At 41.8% G+C, this 22,247-nt stretch overlaps 1 protein-coding gene across 3 annotated transcripts in view; it reads right to left on the bottom strand.

Moving 5' to 3' along the window:
* The window catches only part of lrrk1 (leucine-rich repeat kinase 1), a 303,358-nt gene that overhangs the window by 47,516 nt on the left and 233,595 nt on the right, over positions 1-22,247 (bottom strand). For all 3 annotated transcript variants that reach the window (XM_054734368.2, XM_070554620.1, XM_054734367.2), the window contains exons 27-29: positions 2,573-2,776; positions 2,331-2,470; positions 1,787-1,924 (exon numbers count right to left, since the gene is read on the bottom strand). In XM_054734368.2, coding sequence (XP_054590343.2) covers positions 1,787-1,924; positions 2,331-2,470; positions 2,573-2,776 — 482 coding nt within the window. The remainder of the gene's footprint in view (positions 1-1,786; positions 1,925-2,330; positions 2,471-2,572; positions 2,777-22,247) is intronic.

Raw genomic sequence — 22,247 nt, 5'->3', positions numbered from 1 at the left:
GTCTTGTTTAAATTTGTTTAGAAATAAATCTTCTTAAACGTTTTAAAGGTGACTTTATCTTCTGTTGTCTCTGAGTTAATACAAAGTGTTACATAATCCCTGCAATAAAAAGTTCCAATCTTCTGATTAAAAGTACCCAAAGATCCATAAGATCGATTTCATATTTACTGTGGCATCTCATGTCTTATGGTTCATTAAATAGATGTAAATTAAACCCTTAAACAGCAAACATGTTATGGAAAGAGCCAAGAAAGCACTACTCAAAGAAAGGATAAGGAATATCATAGCAAAACAGAAGCAAGTGGAAAGAGAACTGGAAAAAGGCTACCTGGAGCTCAAAAATACTTACAAGTTACATAAAAAAAACTGAGGAACAAATAAATGAACATATGATGGAACATCAGGAAAAATAAGTCAAGAAAGTGAAACAAAGGCATATGGAGAAGATAACCAAACTCATCAACAAGAGAAAGAAAAAGACAAAACTTCTATGTATGTAACCCAAACTAATCCAAACTAACAGAAGCAGAAGAAAATATACAAAAAAAAAAAAAGATTAAACTTTACAATATTGCCAGAAAACATACCATATGATGAATTTATTGTAGTAACAGAAATGTCATGCTAATTTTAAAGGGTTCAAATGAAGGCAACTGAATTTCTTTGGTTTCTTGAAGACGTTTCGCTTCTCATCCAAGGAGCTTTGTCAATTCTGACTGGAATATGGGAGAGTCAAGCTTATAAGCTGTAGCTGCCTGTTATTATTTAATGAGCAGAAACTACTCTGGGTACCCCACGTCTCCATCCCTTGATGAGTTGTTACCCTCTTTTGAGGGGGAGTCGTTGTGTTGATTAGATGCAGGAAGGTGTAACCTAGACTGAGATTGCTTAGGAATTAAATTTAAAGCTGCATTATAGGTACTGGAAAGGTGAAATCTAAGCCCACCTCCCCTATTTAGGGGAGGGCTTATTGACAATTGATGAAGTTCCTCGGTCCAATTCTGTCGAGTCCGATTCCGTCCAGTCCATTTCCGTCCAATCCGGCTCCAGGCCAATTTTTTATTTTTTCGGTCCTGTCCAGTCCCGTCTGGCCCAACCTGTCTAGTCCAGTTAGCCGGTCTACTCAGTCAAACTGTCCACTCCAGTCAGTCAGGATTCCTTTCAACCTAACTAGCTTTCCTCTCTACTCTGTCAGTCCCCCAGCCCAGATAGGCATCTACATAACCCATTCAGCTATCAGTTCAGTTCAGTCTGTCAATTTTCCAGTTTTGTCAATCAGCGGTCCAATCAGCTGTCCAGTCCAATCAGTCAGCTGTCCAGTCAAAATAGAAAAAATAAAAAGTAGAAAAAATTGTGATCGTGATTTTACAATAGAAAATAATCTGGCCACACATGCCCCTGCAGGTGCTGTTTTGGATTACCACTGTTACAAATGGTGGCAAAGTTCAGTGTTGTAATGTGCACATTGCCGTAATGTTTTATAAATACATACCAAATATAACAGCCTATATACAACACATTTTGTTAGTTAACCATTTGAAAAATAAGAATTTTCATACTTTAACAGCCTTGAATCAATGATTCTTAAGAGTTTGGTAAAACAAGAAGATTTTCATGATATTATCTAAAAGGGTTTTGAATCCTTGGATCCAGGCCTTTGGCTTGCCCACTTCATATCAGACAGAATCAGGCATGTACTATGTTGTGCAGAACAATCCCAACAAAAAAATGACATTCATAAAGTTACAGTTATGGCTTGGATGGGTTAGGAATAGAGCAGCTGTACCTTTTCATCATATACAATTCCTGGTCGGACTTCAGGAGCCTGGTAACCTGGAGTGCCCTCGACTCCTAAAGCCCCTTCACGGAAGGAGTGTCGAGAAATGCCATAGTCAGACAATTTAACGTTGACTAGATCCTGCACCTGAAAGAACGATGCAAACAATGTAACTGTGTCCTCTTTAGAATCAAACACTTTCACACCATCATTAGCAAGGATTAATAATGCAACTTAGCATCTTGTGTGGACTTAAATAACCTTGACAGACTACTTTCTGACTGGTGGGCACTGGGGAAGGGGTGGGAATGGTTGTGAGTTACTATTATAATACAAGCAGAAAGATTGCCAATAAGTGTAAAATGTTTAGTGTTATGTTGTGTATATTCCTAAAAAAAAGCATGACAAAAAATAAATAAAAAAATCAAGCAATTTCTCAAGATTTTCATTTTTGAAATGAAATTATTATAATGGCCACAATATAAATGAAATGGCTTTTCTAACGTATGAAATGAGGTCTGGATTATAAATTTATGGGAATCTTTCAACATACCTCTAGAGACCACACTAGGATGTTGTCAGATTTAAGGTCACAGAAGATAATATTCTTTCTGTGAAGATAGGCCAGCCCCATGGCTATCTGGTAAGCTACCTTAAAGGTGAGCATGTGACCGAGAGGCATGTATGCAGAGCCTGTAGAAAAAACAGAATCGCATCATCATCTAGCAGTCCAGAGACTGACTTTAGATGTGTCTTAAAGATAGTAAGCACAAAACTTAAGATGGTTAAACATACTTTTGTCTTTGCGCTTCTCCTCTAGCACAGTGTTGAGACTACCCAGAGGGGCTAATTGCAGAGCAAAGCACAGTGGATGAATGCTGATGCCCACCAAAGAGACAATGCAAGGATGGTGCAGAGAATGCAGCATGCTGGCCTCCTGGCGGAATTCAGAGAAGCTTCGACAAGCATTAGCAGACTGCAGATGTTTTATCATGGTACCTAAGAAACAAAGAGTTAGAGGTTATTACAGTCATGTTCCTAATTCACCTGTGTGAGAGGTTATGAAGGTGAGTATCAGCTCAGACATCATTTCTGCCCAAATATACACACACACACGCACGCATGCATGCATGCACGCACGCACATGCACTTGTATTTATATTTGTGTGGATTCCATTGACTTCCATTCATTTTAGTGACTCCATTATGCCTAACCCTAACTCTAACCATAACCAATGGGGATCTATTCCTAACCTTAACCTTAAACTAACCTAAACAAAAAGCTAAATCACACCAAGTTTTAGGGTGCTTAACATTGTGTGGACCAGAAAAATGTCCCCACAAAGTGGAAATGTCCACACGTTACAGGTTAAATTCAAAAACTGTAAACACGTAAACATATAAAGACAAGTACATATGTACCCATGTGTACGTACACATGCGCGCACACACAAACGCATGTGTACTCACAGACATAAACATGCATACACAGACACACACACATTTCAGAAACTCAGGGCTGTACAGTGCGACATGTCGCACGTGTGATGAAAAAAAATATTTTTAGACGTAGCACTCGTGCGACATCTTTTCAAGTCACTTTTCCCCAGAACTTTATTGAACCAAGGTAAGTTGCTAGTTATTGTGTAAGGAAGATGCCTTTTACTGGCGCACAGTGTTCTACTTTAGGTGGTGTGGAGTAAAACAGAGAAACCAGTAAAGACACAAAGGCAGAGACGGTCCGAAGTTTGGGATCAAAAGTGCAACTACAGGTAGATTAGCTAATGCTAGCGGGTAGCAGGCTTAAGATCAAGTGGGGTTCTGAAAAACATGATGGTTGTGAAACCACGAATAGCTAAACTACAAGGGAAGAAAAGTCCCCATCATCCTGTTTATTCTTAGCTGTCTGCAGCGCTGTGCAGCAATACCGCAGACGTCGAGTTGCTGCTTCGAGTGTGCTCAACACAACCCAGCAGGAATTTGGCAAGCCACTGTAGCATTTAATTCACAAACAAGTCAACCTTCAAACATAATTTTTAACAGATTATTGCTAACCTGTACGTAACAGATATGTAATCATTCCATTTTTAGTAGTAGAAATTAAATGTTATTAGCATTTCCAGTACCACTTAACATGTTAACCCTTTAAGGCTGGCGGGAGCGCTGGTGTTGTATCAGAACACCATACTTGTCAGCGGAGCATACTTGGAGATAATGCGCATGTGCGCCCATGCGCATTACTCAACAACTCTGGCACGTTCTACAGAACCGTCAGTTACGCATACGGACTAGAAAAGATCTACGAAAAACAGAAACTACAAGTAAAAGTAAGTAATTCATTTATATTTTTTAATGTTAACAAATTCATTGATATATTTTGCACTTTATTCACAGTTTTCAGTGTGCAGTGCATTTATTTGACTGCCAATTTCTGTACGTAATGTAATCGCTGATGAAACAACTAAACGTTGATGCCTGAACGTCATGTAATTGGCTATGAAACATATTAATAGTAACAAGAAGTAAAAAAAACAATACAAGACGAACAATTATACAGTCCTTGAGGAAACTAAAGTCAGCATTTTAAAGACAAAAAGGGCTATTTTAATAGATCATAATATGAACACGCTTCTAATTCCGTGTTCCTCCTGAAAAAGTTTTGTTTTCGACTGGAAATATGATGAAATAATTGACGTTTCTGACTAGTTTTATTTGAACATGTGAGTTTTTTTATATAATTTTTTTCTGTTTGCTTAAACTATTTTGCTATTTGTTTAAAAACGCAGGAATGTGATTCAAAATTACAAATCAGGAAGCAGAAAAATATTGAGACATAAACCAACACATAAAAAGATTTGTCTCTGTTCAAATGAAACATGTTAAAAACCATATTTCTTTTCTTTATCTGCCCATAAATCATAATTTTGTAAGGAAGCACACAGATAAGAATGGTATAAGATAAGTATGGAAGTACCACACAGACAGAGAGGAACGCTCTACAAAGAGTCATAAAGTCTGCAGAGAGGATCATAGGAATAAAACTTCCTTCCATGGACTATGTGCACATACAACACTGCCAAAAAAGAGCAGAGAGAATTATTAAGGATTTGCATCACCCAGCTCACTGTCTGCGTAGACACAAAAACTGCACATACAACCTTAGAAATAATAGAGCAGATAGTATCATCACACATATAACAAGATTTTTCAACAGTTTCTTCCCTGCAACTGTCAGAATGACGGCAAAACACAAACATTGAAATACTCACACAACAGTGAACAATATATTATGATAGCTTAGTTTATATACATGTTTTTTTAACCTATTTATCTTTTTTATTTTATTTTTTTTTACCTGACCCAGAGAGCTCTGCACAAGAATTCCAATGTGCAGGGACTGTTGATCCGTGTGCAAATGGCAAATAAATGTCTTGAGTCTTGGGATAAGAAACGTGTTAGAAGTAAAGAATTGTTAGAAAGCTGCCTCATCATATTTATAATTATTTACTTCCTCAACATGTGGTGGTATTGAGTGTATATGAACATAATTGACTGTATAATTTTTTTTAAATCAGAAGTTTTAATTTTCAAATTACTTCCTTGTTTACATTTTTTTTACAGTAAAATGGAAGGCAGATGGGATGAGATATTTAATCTCCTTACCAAGGGTTCCTATCTGCTGCACTACACCAAAGGACAAAGGCAAACCCTAAGGAAATATGCCTCTAAATTCAGCATTCATGTTAAGTTGTCAAGATTTAAGCATACACCACATTTTCTTATAATACGCCATATGGCTAATGTGTAAATTCTTTCAATAAAGCTGGGGGTCTATTCTTGAGACCCTTGCCTAGGCGAAAAGCCATTAAATCAAAAGAGGAGGCTTGGACCAACTTTAAAGAAATCCATACTTCAGAAATGGGAGGACACAGTGGCATTGAGAAAACTCGCAAATCAGTGTGTTCTAAATTTTATTGGCATGGTATGACTGCAGACATTGAGAAATGGGTATGTTACCTCATTGTTAGCAATCTCTAATATACAATATTTATAATTTTCATAAAACAAAATACATTTTCTAGCCGTCTGAATGTGACCATTGCCAAAGAGTTGGACCTCCACTGAAGGTAGTCGAAACACTGGATTGCATCAAGGTGACTGTCCATTGTAATTCTGTTAGTTTATTACTTCTACGTTACTTCTGTTCATAAACATTTAATCTATCACCAACAGGTATCTGGTGTGTGGGAGCTGGTCGGAATGGATCTGACAGGCCCGCTTCCCCAGACACCTTCTGGCTACAAGTATATATTGAAAGCCATGGATTATTTTACAAAGTGGGTGAAAACCAAGTCTGCAGAGGAAGTCTCCCAAAATTTATGCACACTTTTTTAATGGCACGGCTGTCCTCTGCGCATACTTACAGACCAAGGGCGAGAGTTTGTGAATCAAGTAAGTTATGTTTAATATAAATTTCTATTTGGCCTAAAAGTCAAATCTGTAAAACAACTAATTATAATGTGCCTCATTGTTCTTTTAGATCAACAGCAAACTATGTGAGCTCCTTTCAGTTGAGAGGAGTGTGACAGCAGCATTTCACCCACAGACAAATGGATTGGATGAAAAACAAATGACAACATTAAACGGTGAGAAAACTATTACAGCAGTGTCTTGTTTTAACATCTTTTGACAATTGCTTAACATGTCCTGTATTTCTACTTTGTAAAGTTTGGTCTCAGACTTCACTGAGTTAAAATAATTTGTATATATTCATTCATCTATGGCTTTGTGGCTCTATAAAATGAGAATAAGTATTTCAAAGATGTACTGAAAATTCAAGTTGTCCTTATTGAAGCATGAAACTCTTTTTTCTAGGGTCCTCAGAAAAAGTTGTTAATGAAAGGCAGGATGATTGGGATCTGTATCTAGATGCCACTTTGTTTTCACTGAGGTCCAAAATGCCCACCACAACAACATTCTCACCATTCTACCTAATAAATGGAAGAGAGGCAAGATTCCCATGTGAACTTCCAGTTGAAATGCCGGTAAGAGTCTGCCTGTCATGAGTTATGTTGGAATCTTCCTTTGTACTAGCATATTAATATACATGCAGATTTTGTGAATACTTCTAATCGTTTTCAGACGTAGAATCTTTTGACAGTAATGTTTTTACGACAGTGTCTAAATGTGTAACATTTGCATTGCAAAAACATTATCTGTTTTTGCAATGTAGCTGTCATCTATTATCCTCCCAATGGAATACAGCGAATATGTAAATGAGCAAGAAAAAGTACAAAAGGGCCGAGATGAGAAGGTAAAAGAAAATGTGGAAGTGGCTCAACAGAAAATGAAGGAAGCATATGCAAATAGGGCGAACAAAAATACAAAAATTTTACATTCAAAGAAGGGGATGAGGTGCTGTTGTACAATGTAAGAAAAAGAAGTAGAAAAGGAGCCAGGATGGAGTGTGACTAATCTGGCCCATACACAATCCAGCAACTCTTGGGCAAGACTGCTGTGCTGACAACTATGACAGGGAAACACTTGAAAACAAAGCACAGCATCACTCACCTAAAGCCCTACAAAAGAGGCAATGTGGAGCACAAGGAAGCTGGGCCAGATGAACCACCAACAAAAAAAGAAGCAAGAGAGGGCGTCAGTTATTAAGGGGCAGCAACCCTCAGCAGGTTGAGCGGGTTGTCCAGTAATCAGAAGGTTGCAGGTTCGATCCCGGCTCCGGACAGAGAAATCTGCTGTTGTGTCCTTTCAAGACATCTGTTGTGTCTTTGGGCAAGACACTTAACCCACCTTGCCTGCTGGTGGTGGTCGGAGGGACCGGTGGTGCCTGTGCTCGGCAGCCTCGCCTCTGTCAGTGCGCCCCAGGGCAGCTGTGGCTACATCGTAGCTCATCACCATCAGTGTATGAATGTGTGTGTGAATGGATGAATGATACACTATAGTGTAAAGTGCTTTGGAGTCCTTACTCTGAGAGGCGCTATACAAGTGCGGGTCATTTATCATGTTAGAAAGCCTGTTAGACCCAGCATGCCTCCCTCACCCCCTCCCAAGACTTCTCCCTCACCCCCTCTGAGCATGTCTCCCTCGCCCCATTCCAAGACACCTCCCTCACACCCTCTTTGCACGTCTCCCTTACCCCGTCCCAAGACTCCTCCCTCACCCCCTTTCAAGACATCTCCTTCGCCCCCTCCCATGATGTCCCAGAAAACATTTCAGCGGCAAGGTGCAGTAGTACCGCCAACCAAAAAAAGTTTTTGTCCCTGTTGGCCATTTGGGTCAGACCGGTTGATCAAGTATTTGCATGTTTGTTTACTGCATGTTTGTTTACTGCCTGCTCCTGCTCATGTCTGCACAAATTGCTCCTAAAAAATATCGGTTGTACTTTGCTAAGCTTTAAAATATTAATGTATTTATATACTTACCTTTTTTGTTTTTTGCAGTACTTAAACTTTGGTCTTTGAAATAGAAATAGAAGCCCTGGTTGGTCCATACAAACTGTATGATACATCTTTTCGTACACTGTGTGGACATGGGTGGCTGTCAGGTGAAGTAAGACTACTTTCTCTTGGAAATACACATTTTCCCATTGCTGTGGATCTAGAAGACAATTTAAAGCTGCTATTTTTTTAAACCTCCTAGATGCTTATCTCCATCTCGTTGTGGAAATAGGCGAGGTATAGATATTTTGTTCATAAAATATATATCCATTATTTGCATTTTGTAATGATTAAATCATCCACAATTATGTTTTATTTCAGATACCAATACACTGCATTATAGGATGCAGTAATTGGATCACCTGTATTTCATCTAGGGCAGCACAGGGCTCTTCCAAAAGTAAGTATTTGCTATGCTATACTCCAGTCTAAGTAAAAATGAATCAAAACTAACAATGTTTTTTGTCATTTAAAAAGATGGCGTTCCCAGAAGCCTCGATTTGGTTGTGCCCCGTAAATGTCGGTGGCCATAGGATTTTAGTGGTATGTTATCTTTGTTCCCAGAACTACATCAATCAATCTTCATGTGGATACTTTTAAAAAGTAACAGATGTCATACTAAATTAACAGCTTGTCAGGCTGGATCACAAGGTTATTATGATTGACCCCCTTGGCCATGAGAGGATTTACCAAAGAAAAATATTGCTTCCATTATATCACAGTACATGATAAGATAATCACTTTTATGGATTTCTGACAAATCATACATCATTTCTGAAAGGGGAAAACTGGAAAGCGGCTTTAAAAGGTTAATGAAATACATTAAATTCTACTGATCATTATTACCAGAGCTAACACGGTTAGCAGTGTTGCTGCAGTCATGCTAACGAGACTCTGGAGTCCAGAAGTAACGGTGTGGCTCCAGATGGATTTATACACGTAGGTTATCATTTTAGATCAGACCTGTGATATTTAAAAATGCGTGTAGGACACGGACATGTGGCTCAGACCTTTTGCTGCAGCTGTAAACGCAATTTTCTGTAATAACTAAGAGCACGAAAGTAAACAAAATACAGTTATTCACAATACTAGCAACAGCAGCTAGCTTGTTTTACGTCTTGGAGTGACGTATGCAGAACACAGTTCTTTACTGTCTGGAGGAGAGGATTATTTATGTAATGATTTATGACAAAAGTCCTTAACAACATGAAAACTGAACCCAGTTCATATTTATATAGATGGTAAAATGTAGTTATACTGATTTTTTTCTATTTTAATACTCTTCTACTTTAATATTTTTTCATCCTCTCCTTCCTATCTTATCCCAAGGCTCTTTGTCCTGTCTTTGGGTGCACGGCACTTCTGCATATTTTCTGGAAACTGGAAATTATTAAAAATGGACCTGGCCAGTTGGTCTCAAAGCGATTGACAACATTTTTTCAACGATGAGAATGGGAGAAGGGGCTCCCGGATGCCCCTCTGGGACAGAGCCAGCTGGGTATATCATGGACTCCTGGAAACAGTGGAACCTGATCTGCCTCTCTCAACTGTCTGTAGAGGATTCTGAAGACGTCTGGATATTCGTGGTGTTGGTGTCGGGATTTCTGCTGTTTGTCCTGAGCGGTTACCTGGCTTACCGGAAAATTAATGAGCTGTCGAGGAATATTGGCTCGATCCTGGAGCTCAGGGATGGATTACACCGTGCTGTGAACGCACAAACTCATATAATTGTCCAGATGAGTAGTAAGCTTGGAACTTTGGCTGAGATTCAGACTCTGGCACAGAAGGTGGATTCGATCAAGGAGAAAGTTGATGGATCAGCACGGATTGGGATAGATTAATTACCGTAAATCCTCTAATACAGGCCTGTATTCAATTAATGGCCGGGTCTCATATTTTGGCCGGCGTCGGAGTTGGCGGAGGTGAATAATGGCCGGTCTCTTATTGTGGCCGGGTGGAATGTGGTAACAAGCAAGTACGGGGGGCGGTTGTGTCATCGTCTCACTTTTGATTTGCCAGTGATAGACCGCGAGGGTAACTTTAACTGTGCAGAGACGAAGAGGAGGCGAAAATTTGATATCAAGTTCAAAGAGAACGTGCGCTGCAGATCACTGGGGAGCAATAGGGGTTGTATGAACTAGTCGACACAATAGGGACTTTTTATGCCTGTCGTCGACTAGTCGCTGTCACGTGATAATGACCGGCAAGATGCAGTCCTCGGAAAAGACAGCAGCCTGCTATCAGCAGGTGACAAGTTCCTGCGCTCGGGGGGGCAACGCGCTGTGCCAGAGCGTCGGTACTGACACGCGATCGTTCATGTCGGTTCATTTCCTTTAATGTTTTCTGTCTTTTATTTGCGCCTGATGCGTTTTGCTGTGGAGCGGGTCGCATCACCTTGTCATCCGGTGACGCACCGATCACTGATGCGGCCGGCAAGCAGCGAGCACTCCGCTGTTTTTGCGGTCGGTAGATCTGCGTCCTGAGCACGGCCACAGTAACGTTATCAAATCAGGTGTCGCCACTTCAAAAACTAATGTAACACGCGATCGTTCATGTCAGTTCATTTCCTTTAATGTTTTCTGTCTTTTATTTGCGCCTGATGCGTTTTGCTGTGGAGCGGTGCGCATCACCTTGTCATCCGGTGACGCACCGATCATTGATGTGGCCGGCAAGCAGCAAGCACTCCGCTGTTTTTGCGGTCGGTAGATCTTTTAGAACTGCAGTTCAAAGGTAACTCATAAGGTGAATATATATGAACCCAGGTAGCAGTTTCTCTTTAGGATTGAGAGGAGATGCAGGAAGATAATAAACAGGCAGGACAGAAAAATAGTCAAATAAAAACAAGTTAGTTTTTGTACCTTGTTGCAACAAACAGACACCATTGAAGGTAATCAGAAGTGAGGAACAGAAAATGAAATAATTATTTTAATGTTTAGAGCAGCAGGAACTCCGAGAGGCTGCAGGTGCATCAGTGAGTTTGCGGCCGCTGCGCAGGGGGAGGGAGGAGAGGGCTGAAGCAGAAACTACCGTTGTTAAAAGAAATGTGTTTAACTTTGAAAATGTGGGCGCAGTTTTAATTGTCAAAAACTCCAGCGAACCATTAGTTCATTTTGCTCAAATAGAAATAGAGGCCTGCCTCTAATTCTGGCCCTCCTTCCAATAAAGGCCTGGAGCTTGATGAGCTTGAGTCAAATACAAATCCTGTATTAGAGGATTTACGGTACGCCATTATTGGATTTAGAGGGGTTGGAGACCAACAGAACTTTAAGACAGAGAGGAAATTATCTCTGTCTGGCCCAAAACAAGTTCTTATCTGAATCTGGTGCCTTTGAGCCTGTGAGGCTGAAGTGACTAATCCCCCTGAGAAGAAATGTGGAATGCTGCCGTCGCCATGGCAACTTTGTCTCCCTATCCCAGCCTGTGCGGGACTGCAACCGGTGAAGGCCGAAGAATCGTTTCCAGGAGTCAGTGTGCTTTCTAAACCCAACTACCTCCCTGCCCTGTCCAAACGGAGGTGACGAGCGCTGCGTATCATGGTTGCATGCACTGAAGTGAGTAGAGTCCCCAACCCTACCTCCCCACTTAGTGGACACTTATGTTGTGTAATGTCTGAAGTCTGTTGCATTTCTATCTGAGCTGTTTTTTGCATAGCAAAGCTGCCCTCCCTGTGGAGGGTAAATCTGAAGTGCCGTTTTTTCCTCCACCTGACTCAATCCTCATATATAAACCCTCTGATCTCTATTAAGGTAGCACGACTCGGGTTGCAAATGACCACAGTCACCAATTCTTGCTATGTGTCTATGCGTATGTATGTATGTCTGATCTCAGAATTGTGTGTACTGAAACTCTAATTTCCCTCTGGGGTTAATAAAGTATCTTTGAATAGAATTGAATTTGAATCGAGTCTGGCCTATACCTTTAAGGTGGTGAATGGGTTGGGTTCGGCCTATTCCACTAGGCTGCTGCAGCCAAAAGTTCCTGCTCGGGCACTCTGCTCTGAGAACCAGCTGCTGCTTTATGCTCTCAGAGCTCGGCTAAAGACAAGAGGGGATAGGACATTCTCTGTAGCAGGACCAAAAAAAAGCAAACAAGAGACCATATCTCTCCTGTCTTCGCTTCCCTACATCGGCTGCCTGTTAGATTCAGATTAGAATTTAAGATCCTCCTTCTCACATATAAAGCTCTTAACAATCAAGCTCCATCATACATCAGTGACCGGATTGTTCCATATGTTCCGAACCGAGCACTTCGCTCTCAGACTGCAGGTTTACTGGTGGTTCCCAGAATATCTAAAAATAGGATGGGAGGCAGATCTTTTAGCTATCAGGCTCCTCTCTTGTCTATCTAGCTCCCAGCTTTAGTCCGTGAGGCAGACACCTTGTCTACTTTAAAGAATAGGCTTAAAACATTTTTATTTGATAGGGTCTATGGTTAAAATCTGATGTTAGCCCAGATCTGGACAAGTGGGGGAGTAGAGGGAGGTGGAGTGTACAGTCGGTAAAGACGGCTCTCCCTTGCCCTGCCTCCAACATGCCTCCATCTAAAAAGGCTAGGTTATCCAGAGTTATCTCTGTAGTTATGCTGCTATAGGCTTAGACTGCTGGAGGACACACTGACCACTTTCCACACTCGACTGCTTTCTTCTACAGTCTGCTCTTTAACTGTATTATTTCCTGCTATTTCAGCTGTTAACTTTAGTTTTTCTTTAAGTGTTTTTCTCCCCAGAAGAAGCTACAATAATGTTCTGCTGAGCTGTGGTGACCTCATGGAGGGGGCCATCGGCCAGCACACTGCTGCTAACCACTAAAACATTCTCCCTCTGCTGATAATAACATTTAACTTTCTTTGACATCAAATGTGCTACTACTACTAGTTTACCCGTTTAATTATAGATTCACTAGGATAAATACAATAAAGTTTATCTCTCGCCAAATAGAATATTTACTAAGAAATCACAATGTAACCATAGAAACACTACTTGGTATATATGTTGTGTGTGTGTGTGTGTGTGTGTGTGTGTGTGTGTGTGTGTGTGTGTGTGCTTGCTCTGTCTTCTCCATCCCCAGAAAGCCGTGGTGGATGGCTGCTGTTTCTGAGCCAGGATCCTCTGGAGGTTTCTTCCTGTTAAAATGGAGTTTTCCTCTCCACTGTCGCTAAATGCTTGTTTAGTATGTGGATTACTGTAAAGACTCTGGCACTAGTCAGTGACTTGATGCAACCTGCTGGGTTCCTTATATAGGAAACTTTTTTCTGTTTGGCTAAATGAACTGACCTGTATTGGAATGTTTATTATGTGAAGTGCCTTGAGACGACTCTTGTCGTGATTTGGCGCTTTATAAATAAACTTGAATTGAAAACTACAGAGGCTGCGCAGTGGTTAGAGCTGTTGCCTTCCAGCAAGAAGGTCCTGGGTTCGCTTCCCGGCCTGGGATCTTTCTGCATGGAGTTTGCATGTTCTCCCTGTGCATGCGTGGGTTCCCTCCAGGTGCTCCGGCTTCCTCCCACAGTCCAAAAACATGACTGTTAGGTTAATTGGTCTGTCTAAATTGTCCTTAGGTGTGTGTGTGTCCATGGTTGTTTGTCCTGTGTGTCTCTGTGTTGCCCAGCGATGGACTGGCTCTCTGTCCAGGGTGTACCCCGCCTGATTGCCCATTGACCGCTGGAGATAGGCACCAGCCCCCCCGTGACCAAACATGGACAAGCGGGTTCAGACAATGGATGGATGGATGGATGAAAACTATGGAATGCACTTCCTTTACCTGATAGGCTGTCTTCATCAGTAGAGGTTTATAAAATTAGGCTGAAGGCCAACTTTAATTGGTCAGCTGTTCCATTGTAATTGTTACTTTGTTGGTTTTATCTGTTTCTATTCTATTTTTGTATGGCACTTTGGTGACATGATTCATGTCTGTATAAATAAAGACTGAGCTAAATTGAGTAAATCTGTTTATAGATCCCTTTTTATACCTATAAATATATTACATTTAATACAATTATTACATTTAATATTATTTAATATCAATCAAACATAAAATAGTAAAGACAAACAGCTTTTCTTGGATTGAGAATGTCTGGATTGGCTGAGAACTAAACCTGGGTCTGGACTACTGGAATACACTAAAGGTCTCTCCGTCTCTATGCTGCCTTGGACCGACTCGCTCTGGCCAACAAACTCAGACCGTTTTTACTAAAAAATGCTTTCAATTTCTCACAATGCTGAAGCGGCATCCAGGAGCCTTAGGTCGTTTATGAGTGGTCAGACCGTGGTCACAAAAGATTATGCAGTGGTGGCATACAGGGGATATGGGGGAGTCTATGTGCTGCCCTGGAATTATCTTGGACATAACTCATTTTGATTGCGACTGAAGCCACGCTCATTACATTATTTTAACAAGCCGTGCTTATTAAGTGTGTCTGTCCACCACAGTCCCCGTGCAGCTCCTGCTCTACTGGAGAAAAGCTCCAGGAGCCTCATTTATCAACAGTGCTTATGCACAGATCTGTGCGTACATCATGCGTAGGAACTAATTTACACATCGTGTGGTATTCATCATTTTGTACCTGTGTGTGGAAATGTTTCTAAATATAAAAAAACTTGGAACAGGAACAGCATCTAGTGGTAGAATGGGGGAACTGCAACACCAAAGGTCTCAATCATCCACAGATTATTTCACCCATTAAATAATTATTTTGGAGTGACAAAACTGGTGCTACAACACCAGACAGGAATCTGACATTGTAGAATGGTTGTCACGTTTGTTGTAACCACAATTCTCTCTCTTAATTTTTCTTTCCATTTTTATCGTTTTTAATCTATTTGATTATTTGATATCATCAAATCGAATATTCCAAGATGGCGCCAAGGTGCTCGGCCTGCCGTCTGCTTTCTCTACTTCTCCTGTTTTTCCTGTTTTTTAGCATTCTAGTGGATGGTGTCAACTCCATCCTGGTGTATGACAGACTCACCCTTTTAAAGCTCCGTTTACCTGTGGATCATGCAGTAACCAAAGCCACTGCACATCAGAAACTGTTTCATCCACTGCTATCAGGTATTCCTGCTTACCTGTGGAGGCTGCCACGCCCATCCTGGCTTCGGAAAAGACGCCGCGGTAGGCGCGGGGGCCGCTGTGTCCGGGCGCGAGCTGCCTTGGCGATTTCCCGGGGGTCTATCCAGACCTTGCCGGCTGCCCTGCTCCATTCTCCCCTCGCTGATTCTCCATCTGTGCCTTGGTTCATTTGTACAGAGGAGGCAGCTCCAGCGCGTCGCCCCTTTTACCCGCGTCTATGGAGACGCGGAGTCAACCACGCAAACCTGCGCGCTTTCGCTGGACATCTTTCCGCCTCCACTTTGGATCTGCAGCTCTCTCCTGCTCCGGCTCGCGTTAAGCTTGCTCTGCTTAACGCCCGCTCCGTTGGAAATAAAACCGCTATTCTGAAGGATTATTTCTCTGATAAAGACCTGGACATTTTTTGTATTACGGAGTCCTGGATCCCCCCCGGTGAGTCCGCTCTACTAACTGAACTTCTTCCTCCTGGGTGCTTGGTGCTGAACTCTCCCAGGCTTTCGGGCCGCGGGGGAGGATTGCTGACTATTTTTAAAGGGAATATCCCCTGCAAGATGATATCCTTCACCACCATCATCAATAGTTTTGAACTGATTACTTTCGAACTGGGTAATACCCATCCAGTCCTTTGTGTGCTTGTTTACCGCCCCCCTAAATTCAATAAGGACTTCATTGAAGAATGGTCAGAACTTTTGGCAGAAATAACAACAAAATACGAACGAGCCCTGATAATGGGTGATTTTAATGTCCATATTTGCTGTCCTGCCAAGCCTCTTGTGAAAGATTTTACTGATACACTTGATTCTTTCGGTCTTAAGCAGGTTGTGTCGGTTCCTACCCACAACCAGTCTCATATTTTAGATTTAGTGATGTTTTATGGGATAAATGTTAATAATTTGTCTGTTGACGAAACTGTCATTTCTGATCATTTTCCAGTTTTGTTTGATTTTGATTGTCCGGTGAGCTTAGGTAAAAGGTCTGTGGTGCTGCGCCAGACACGGGTTATTACCCCGGCTACAGCTGATAGATTTTGTGCTTCTTTCACTGAACTGCCGGCCTCCACTCTATTTTACACGAATCCAGATGATGCTTTGCGTGTTTTTCACTCAGCCTGTCTCATGGTGATGGATACCATTGCTCCTTTAAAGGTTAGACGCCCTAAACCAAAATTTGACCCTTGGTTAAACTCTCACACACATGAACTCAGACGATTATGCAGAAGGTGTGAACGCAAATGGAAGAAGGATAAACTATCCATTTCCCATGAACTTTTTAGAAATGCACTGGATGAATATCAGAAAGCAGTCAGGAATTCTAGAAATAAATACTTTGCCAGCATTATTTCTACCCATTCTGGGAACCAGAGGGCTTTATATAAAACCCTAAATGCAGTTTTGTCGAGTGATTACTCTCCTACGGTTGCAATCACAGATGATCTCTGCTCCCAATTTTTAAGTTTTTTCCTTGATAAAGTCTCCAATATTAGGAGTCTAATCATTTCCCCTGGAGAGGTTCTGCTACCTGCATCTGTTTGTACCGGACGCTTTGACCATTTTGAGCCGATCACACTGCCTGCCTTGGAGAGATTAATATCTTCCATGAAGCCATCAGGCTGTCCTGATGACATTGTACCAGCCAGACTCTTCCAGGAGGTTCTTCCAGTGGTAGCCCCTCATGTGCTCAACATTATTAACTCCAGCCTTGTTTCGGGAATTATACCCTCTGTTTTTAAACATGCCGTGCTTCAACCACTACTGAAAAAATCAGGCCTAGACCCAACTGACCTCGGGAACTTTCGCCCCATTTCAAAGCTCCCCTTCTTGTCAAAAGTGATGGAAAAGGTGGTTTATAATCAAATTATGCCACATCTGAACAATTTTGGGGTCTTGGATAAATTCCAGTCTGGTTTTAGACAATATCACAGCACAGAATCCGCTCACATCAGGGTTTTTAATGACATTATTTTAGCCACTGATTCCGGTTCCCATGTTGCCCTGGTAATGTTGGACCTCTCAGCTGCATTTGACACAGTTGACCATGACATTTTATTGTCCCGCCTTGAGAATTTGGTCGGTATTAAGGGATCCGCGCTTGACTGGTTCTGCTCCTACTTTGATAACAGGTCTATTAGAGTTAGAATGGACGACTGTTCATCTCCCTCTGCTGCTCTTCCTTGGGGCGTTCCACAGGGGTCTATCCTCGGCCCCCTTTTATTTAGCATTTATATTATTCCACTGGGACTAATCTTCAGGAAGTTTAACATTAACTTTCATCTTTATGCGGACGACTGCCAGATTTATGTTCCATTGAAGGCTTTTACCTCCATCCAGCCGCTCCTTGACTGCCTGAGTGAGGTTAAGGACTGGCTGTCAGCAAATTTTCTGCTCCTGAATGATTTTAAGACCGAGTTTATTGTTTTTACTCCTAATGGCTTGTCTTCCTCCGCTCCTGATTTTTCTGCTCTTCCTTTTAAAATTAGTCAAACAATTGTTAATCTTGGAATTAAAATGGATGTGGCTCTAAAAATGGACCCTCACGTTAATCAAATGGTTAAATCATGTTTTTATCAGCTGAGACGTCTTTCCAAACTAAAACCCATTCTGAATCGGCGCCACCTCGAGACAACCATTCACGCTTTCATCACCTCAAGGTTGGACTACTCCAATGCAATTCTGTTTGGCATTTCAAAAGCCGCATTATCTCGCCTTCAGCTGATACAAAATGCGACAGCAAGATTTCTGACCAATACTGGCCGTCGGCAGCACATCACTCCCATTTTAGCAAGACTTCACTGGCTTCCTGTGCACTACCGTATACGTTTTAAAATTTTGTTTGTTTTTAAGGCACTGAATGGCTTAGCACCACCCTACATATCCGAGTTACTCACTCCTTATGTGCCAGGCAGGACTCTCCGTTCAGGTGACCTACACCTATTAAAGATTCCCCGTCAACGCTGCAAAACCCGTGGTGAACGAGCTTTTTCTGTCTGCGCTCCAAAACTCTGGAATGATCTCCCGCTGCATATCAGACTCTCCTCCTCCATTGGGGTTTTTAAGTCTCACTTAAAGACTTACTTTTATTCTCTTGCTTTTACTACCTAGCTATTTTATCGATGGTTTATTTACACTGTTCTTTTACTGATTTTATTGACTTCTCATTGTTGGTTCTTTGTGTTTTGCTCTAGTTGTTTTATTCTTTTATATTATTCTTTTAACCTTATATGTTTTTACCCCTGTACAGCACTTTGGTCAGCTCACATGCTGTTTTTAAATGTGCTTTATCAAATAAATGGAATGGAATGGAAAATCAAATTTATGTTAATATAATAATAATAATAATAATAATAATTATTATTATTATTATATTACATTATATTGTATTTTTGTCCTTGTGAAGTGCCTTGTAATTTTGCTTGAGATGTGCTAGATAAAAGATACTTTATTATTATTATTAAGGATTTGTCAGAGCGTGCTCTCTGGAGAAAATGCATTTCCGTGAGCGAACTGACTGCAGATCCGTCTGGAATAATGCTGGGATGCGGGACCCTTTGTGGAGCGACAGATAAACCGCACAAATCTGATTCTAGTCCATATTCTATTTTACAACAATGAGAACCTCCAGAACCTCCTCTGCTCCCAGATCATTCAAGCGTTGTCATGGTAACCAGAGTGAATGACAGCTTAAGCCTGGTTTATGCTTCTCCGTCAGCTCCGCAAGGGACAGACACGCACGGATTGACGGAAGCGTTTTGCTCTTTTACTTCTCCGTCTCCTGGAGAGTGTTGCAAAGCAATTGCCCGGCAGGACAGCAGAAGGCGTAGTGCTGTTCTGTGGTATCCTGTCATGTACCGGTCCAAGTTAGTGTATTTATATTGTGTTTTTTGTGTATATAAGAGACTTTTAACACGGACGAATTTGTCTCTCCTTCTCCTCCACCTCTTCATGCGCTCACCACCTCTAAACCCACGTTTCCTGTCATTTCCGTGCACAAATAAAACGCTTGCTGTGCATCTTTTCACTCCTCCAGTCACGGGAGGATGAAACGTTCATATTTTTAGAGTTTTTTCGTGAGGTATTCTTCAAGCTTCTCCGTGTCTGCCGCTAGTTAAACTCGGCTCTCTTTGCAATGGCAGCGCTGTAAACAACAGCGGCGTCCTGACCAATCACAAGCTTGCGTAATCCGTTTCGTTCGACGGATGTTTAAAAAAGTGGGCTCGGCTCCGTACGTACTTGCGTGCCTGCCGGATCCCTACACAAGGATGGATAATGGCGTTGCGTGTGCTCCGCACTGACGCAGACGGAGAAGCATAAACCAGGCTTAAGAGGCTGAACTCTCAGACAACATGTTGAGATAAAACTAACTCCATCCAGAACGACTCCTTAAAGGTAAATGAAAACCCGTTACTCTGTGATTTATCAGATGGAAGTTTTTATTTATTCCCGACAGGAACCTCTCCTCTGTCCCGACTGCGTTCGTAACCTCTGCAACTTGTTTGGTTCTTTTGCACTTTGGCAACCAGTGTCTCAGTCTCACAACAGTTTTTTTCCCCTCCGGGTAGAAAGCAGGGAATCCCTCACGAGCTGAGGACATAGCGTGACCAAATATAGGTAATTGAGGGAGTTCCTGTATGTAAACGACGGAGAACGGACACGAGCTCCTGGGTATGCACAGGTGGGATTTATCATCAGACGAGTGCAGAGAAACGTGCTTACGAGAGGCCACCGCACGTGACGTTTCGTCACGGGTGTTTCTCAATGTCAAGGAACCTTGCCTTGATGTCTTGGCCCCGCCCCGGTTGCCTAGGAGATACGTCATCAGGAGCCGCCAAGACGTGTTCCAATCGGTTCCAATGTTCATTTTCTACCGAGGCATGTGTTCTCCGTTTGTTAGCCGTTTAGCTAGCTGAGCAAGGATACACGGGAGGTGTCTTGTAGTCTAGCCTCGGTCAAAAATTACTCACAATACACTGCGGTACTTTCAAAAGGACGGCGAATCAGAAGCCGGCAGCTACTTCGGGGACAACTTTCAAGTTTAAAGCTAAGTCAACTAATTTAAAATGGGGTTTTTTTTTTTAGATCCAAAGAAGTCATCTATGGTTGGTTAGTTGCTTAGTAGTTGCAGCTTCAGTGGCTAGCGGGTAGTAACTCACTTATATTTTTAATTTAACAAATAAGTACACAATCTCGTTATATATTTATATTAAAACTTATACGTATAAAATATAACGTTATCTCCCGTGTCACATGACGTTACGTTACGTGACCGCCGTGGAAGCCGCAGTCATGTGATGCAAGTCTGTTCCATTTAACCGTTTTCTTTGACCAAGGAAGGACAGTGTCCTTGTAAGCAAGGTGCCTGGCCTCCCAAGGCCAGGCGCCTTGACATTGAGAAACACCCCAGGTTTTTGACCGTTCGTACGGACATTCTAAATTTCTTTTATTGGAACAAATTTAGGAATGTTTCTATGAACATTTGATGAATGAGGGCCCAGGAGTGCTGCGTTGCTCCAGATAATCACCTCAGCTGATTCTGTTACAAAAGCGAAATTTACGGCCCGTGTTCACTTTCAAGACAGTTGCTGGCCGGAGTTCGGCAGTAACTCCCCATGTGATCATGACACCTCCATCTGTTGCACCAAGGCACAATCGCTGTTTATGGGACAGACTATTACCGCAGTATTACTACCAAGCAAGGCTGAACGAATGTTGCAAAACTTGCACATCGCCATGCCAGCATGGCGTGTTTATCAGACACACCAATGCGGTGATATTACGCTGATTTGCTGGCACAGTGCATCTTGTAAAAAGGGCTTTAAGTAGTGGGCTCAAAGCGATCCGACCTTTCAGGTTTTCTCTCACCAGACCTGGGTTATATTGAACATTTTAGCTTTTAGGCTAATTTGGGCAGCCAAATAAGACTTTTCCAGCGGCAGAACTCAGCCTTACTCAAATGCAAGGGGCCATTTGGTCCGCATTTTTTAAGCCAAGAGGGAGGGGCTAAAATCGCAGTTCTACCCTCATCCACTAGGGGCCGGCACTAGAAGTGAGAAATTCCTCATTGACTCACATGTTAAAAATGCTACTTTCACAGCAGAAATAAACATGTTTACAGCCTGGTTCGAAAAATATTTTAGGTTTAATAGATCTAGCTTACACTCATGACAACCCTGAGAGGGGTGAATTATTTTGTAATTCTTATGTCTAAGTGTAATTAAACGCTTAAAAATAATTAAGAAGCATCAGAGCCACGTGACATCAGTGCTAGCTCCAGGGAAAGGCCTCAGCCTCACGTTAATAGATGCTCGGTCATTTCGAGTCTGAACTTTAGTTTTGCCCTTTGTGTGGTTGTTGGACACAGAGGGCACGCTGTGGTTATTGACTGCACTAACAGATCATCCAAGCAGTTTCTTCTCCTTTCTTTTTTTGTCAGTAAGTAAAATTATATTTCTGTGCTTTACTTTGCTGGTTGAATGGGGGAAATGCTGTGCTATTTAATTGCTTGGTCAAATATGTTAGTGGGGCTGCTGTTTAATTAATGCAACAAGAGAAAATAACGGTCCACACATCATTAGGGTTGGATATCGAGCATGGATTGGAACCAGTTCCAACTGTTAGTTTTTCCCGGAATCGATCTAATTTTTTTATTTCGATTCCTAGTTTCTATTCCTGTCCCGTCCTGAATGCCGACGGAAGAGGAATGCATGGCCGATCTCCGTGAAGAATTAACGTCATCTGCAAATTGTGATCAACACTTTTTAGAGCTGATCACACCAGCTGTGTGTCTGCAGCACGAGCCCCCCCCCCCTCCCCCCACCCAGATATAAACAAACGTGTCTGCCGAACTTTTACTCCGTGATGTAAACTTTAACTCCTGCAGCGTAGAGGAAACCTGTTAAATACATGAACACGGTGGATTTAATAGAAGCTTTAAAGAACAAACTCTGGACGGTGT

Source organism: Nothobranchius furzeri, chromosome 9 (assembly GCF_043380555.1).
Source record: "Nothobranchius furzeri strain GRZ-AD chromosome 9, NfurGRZ-RIMD1, whole genome shotgun sequence".
Lineage (NCBI taxonomy): Eukaryota > Metazoa > Chordata > Actinopteri > Cyprinodontiformes > Nothobranchiidae > Nothobranchius > Nothobranchius furzeri.
Note: the sequence above shows the minus strand (reverse complement) of the source record. Positions and strands in the feature narration are given on the sequence as shown.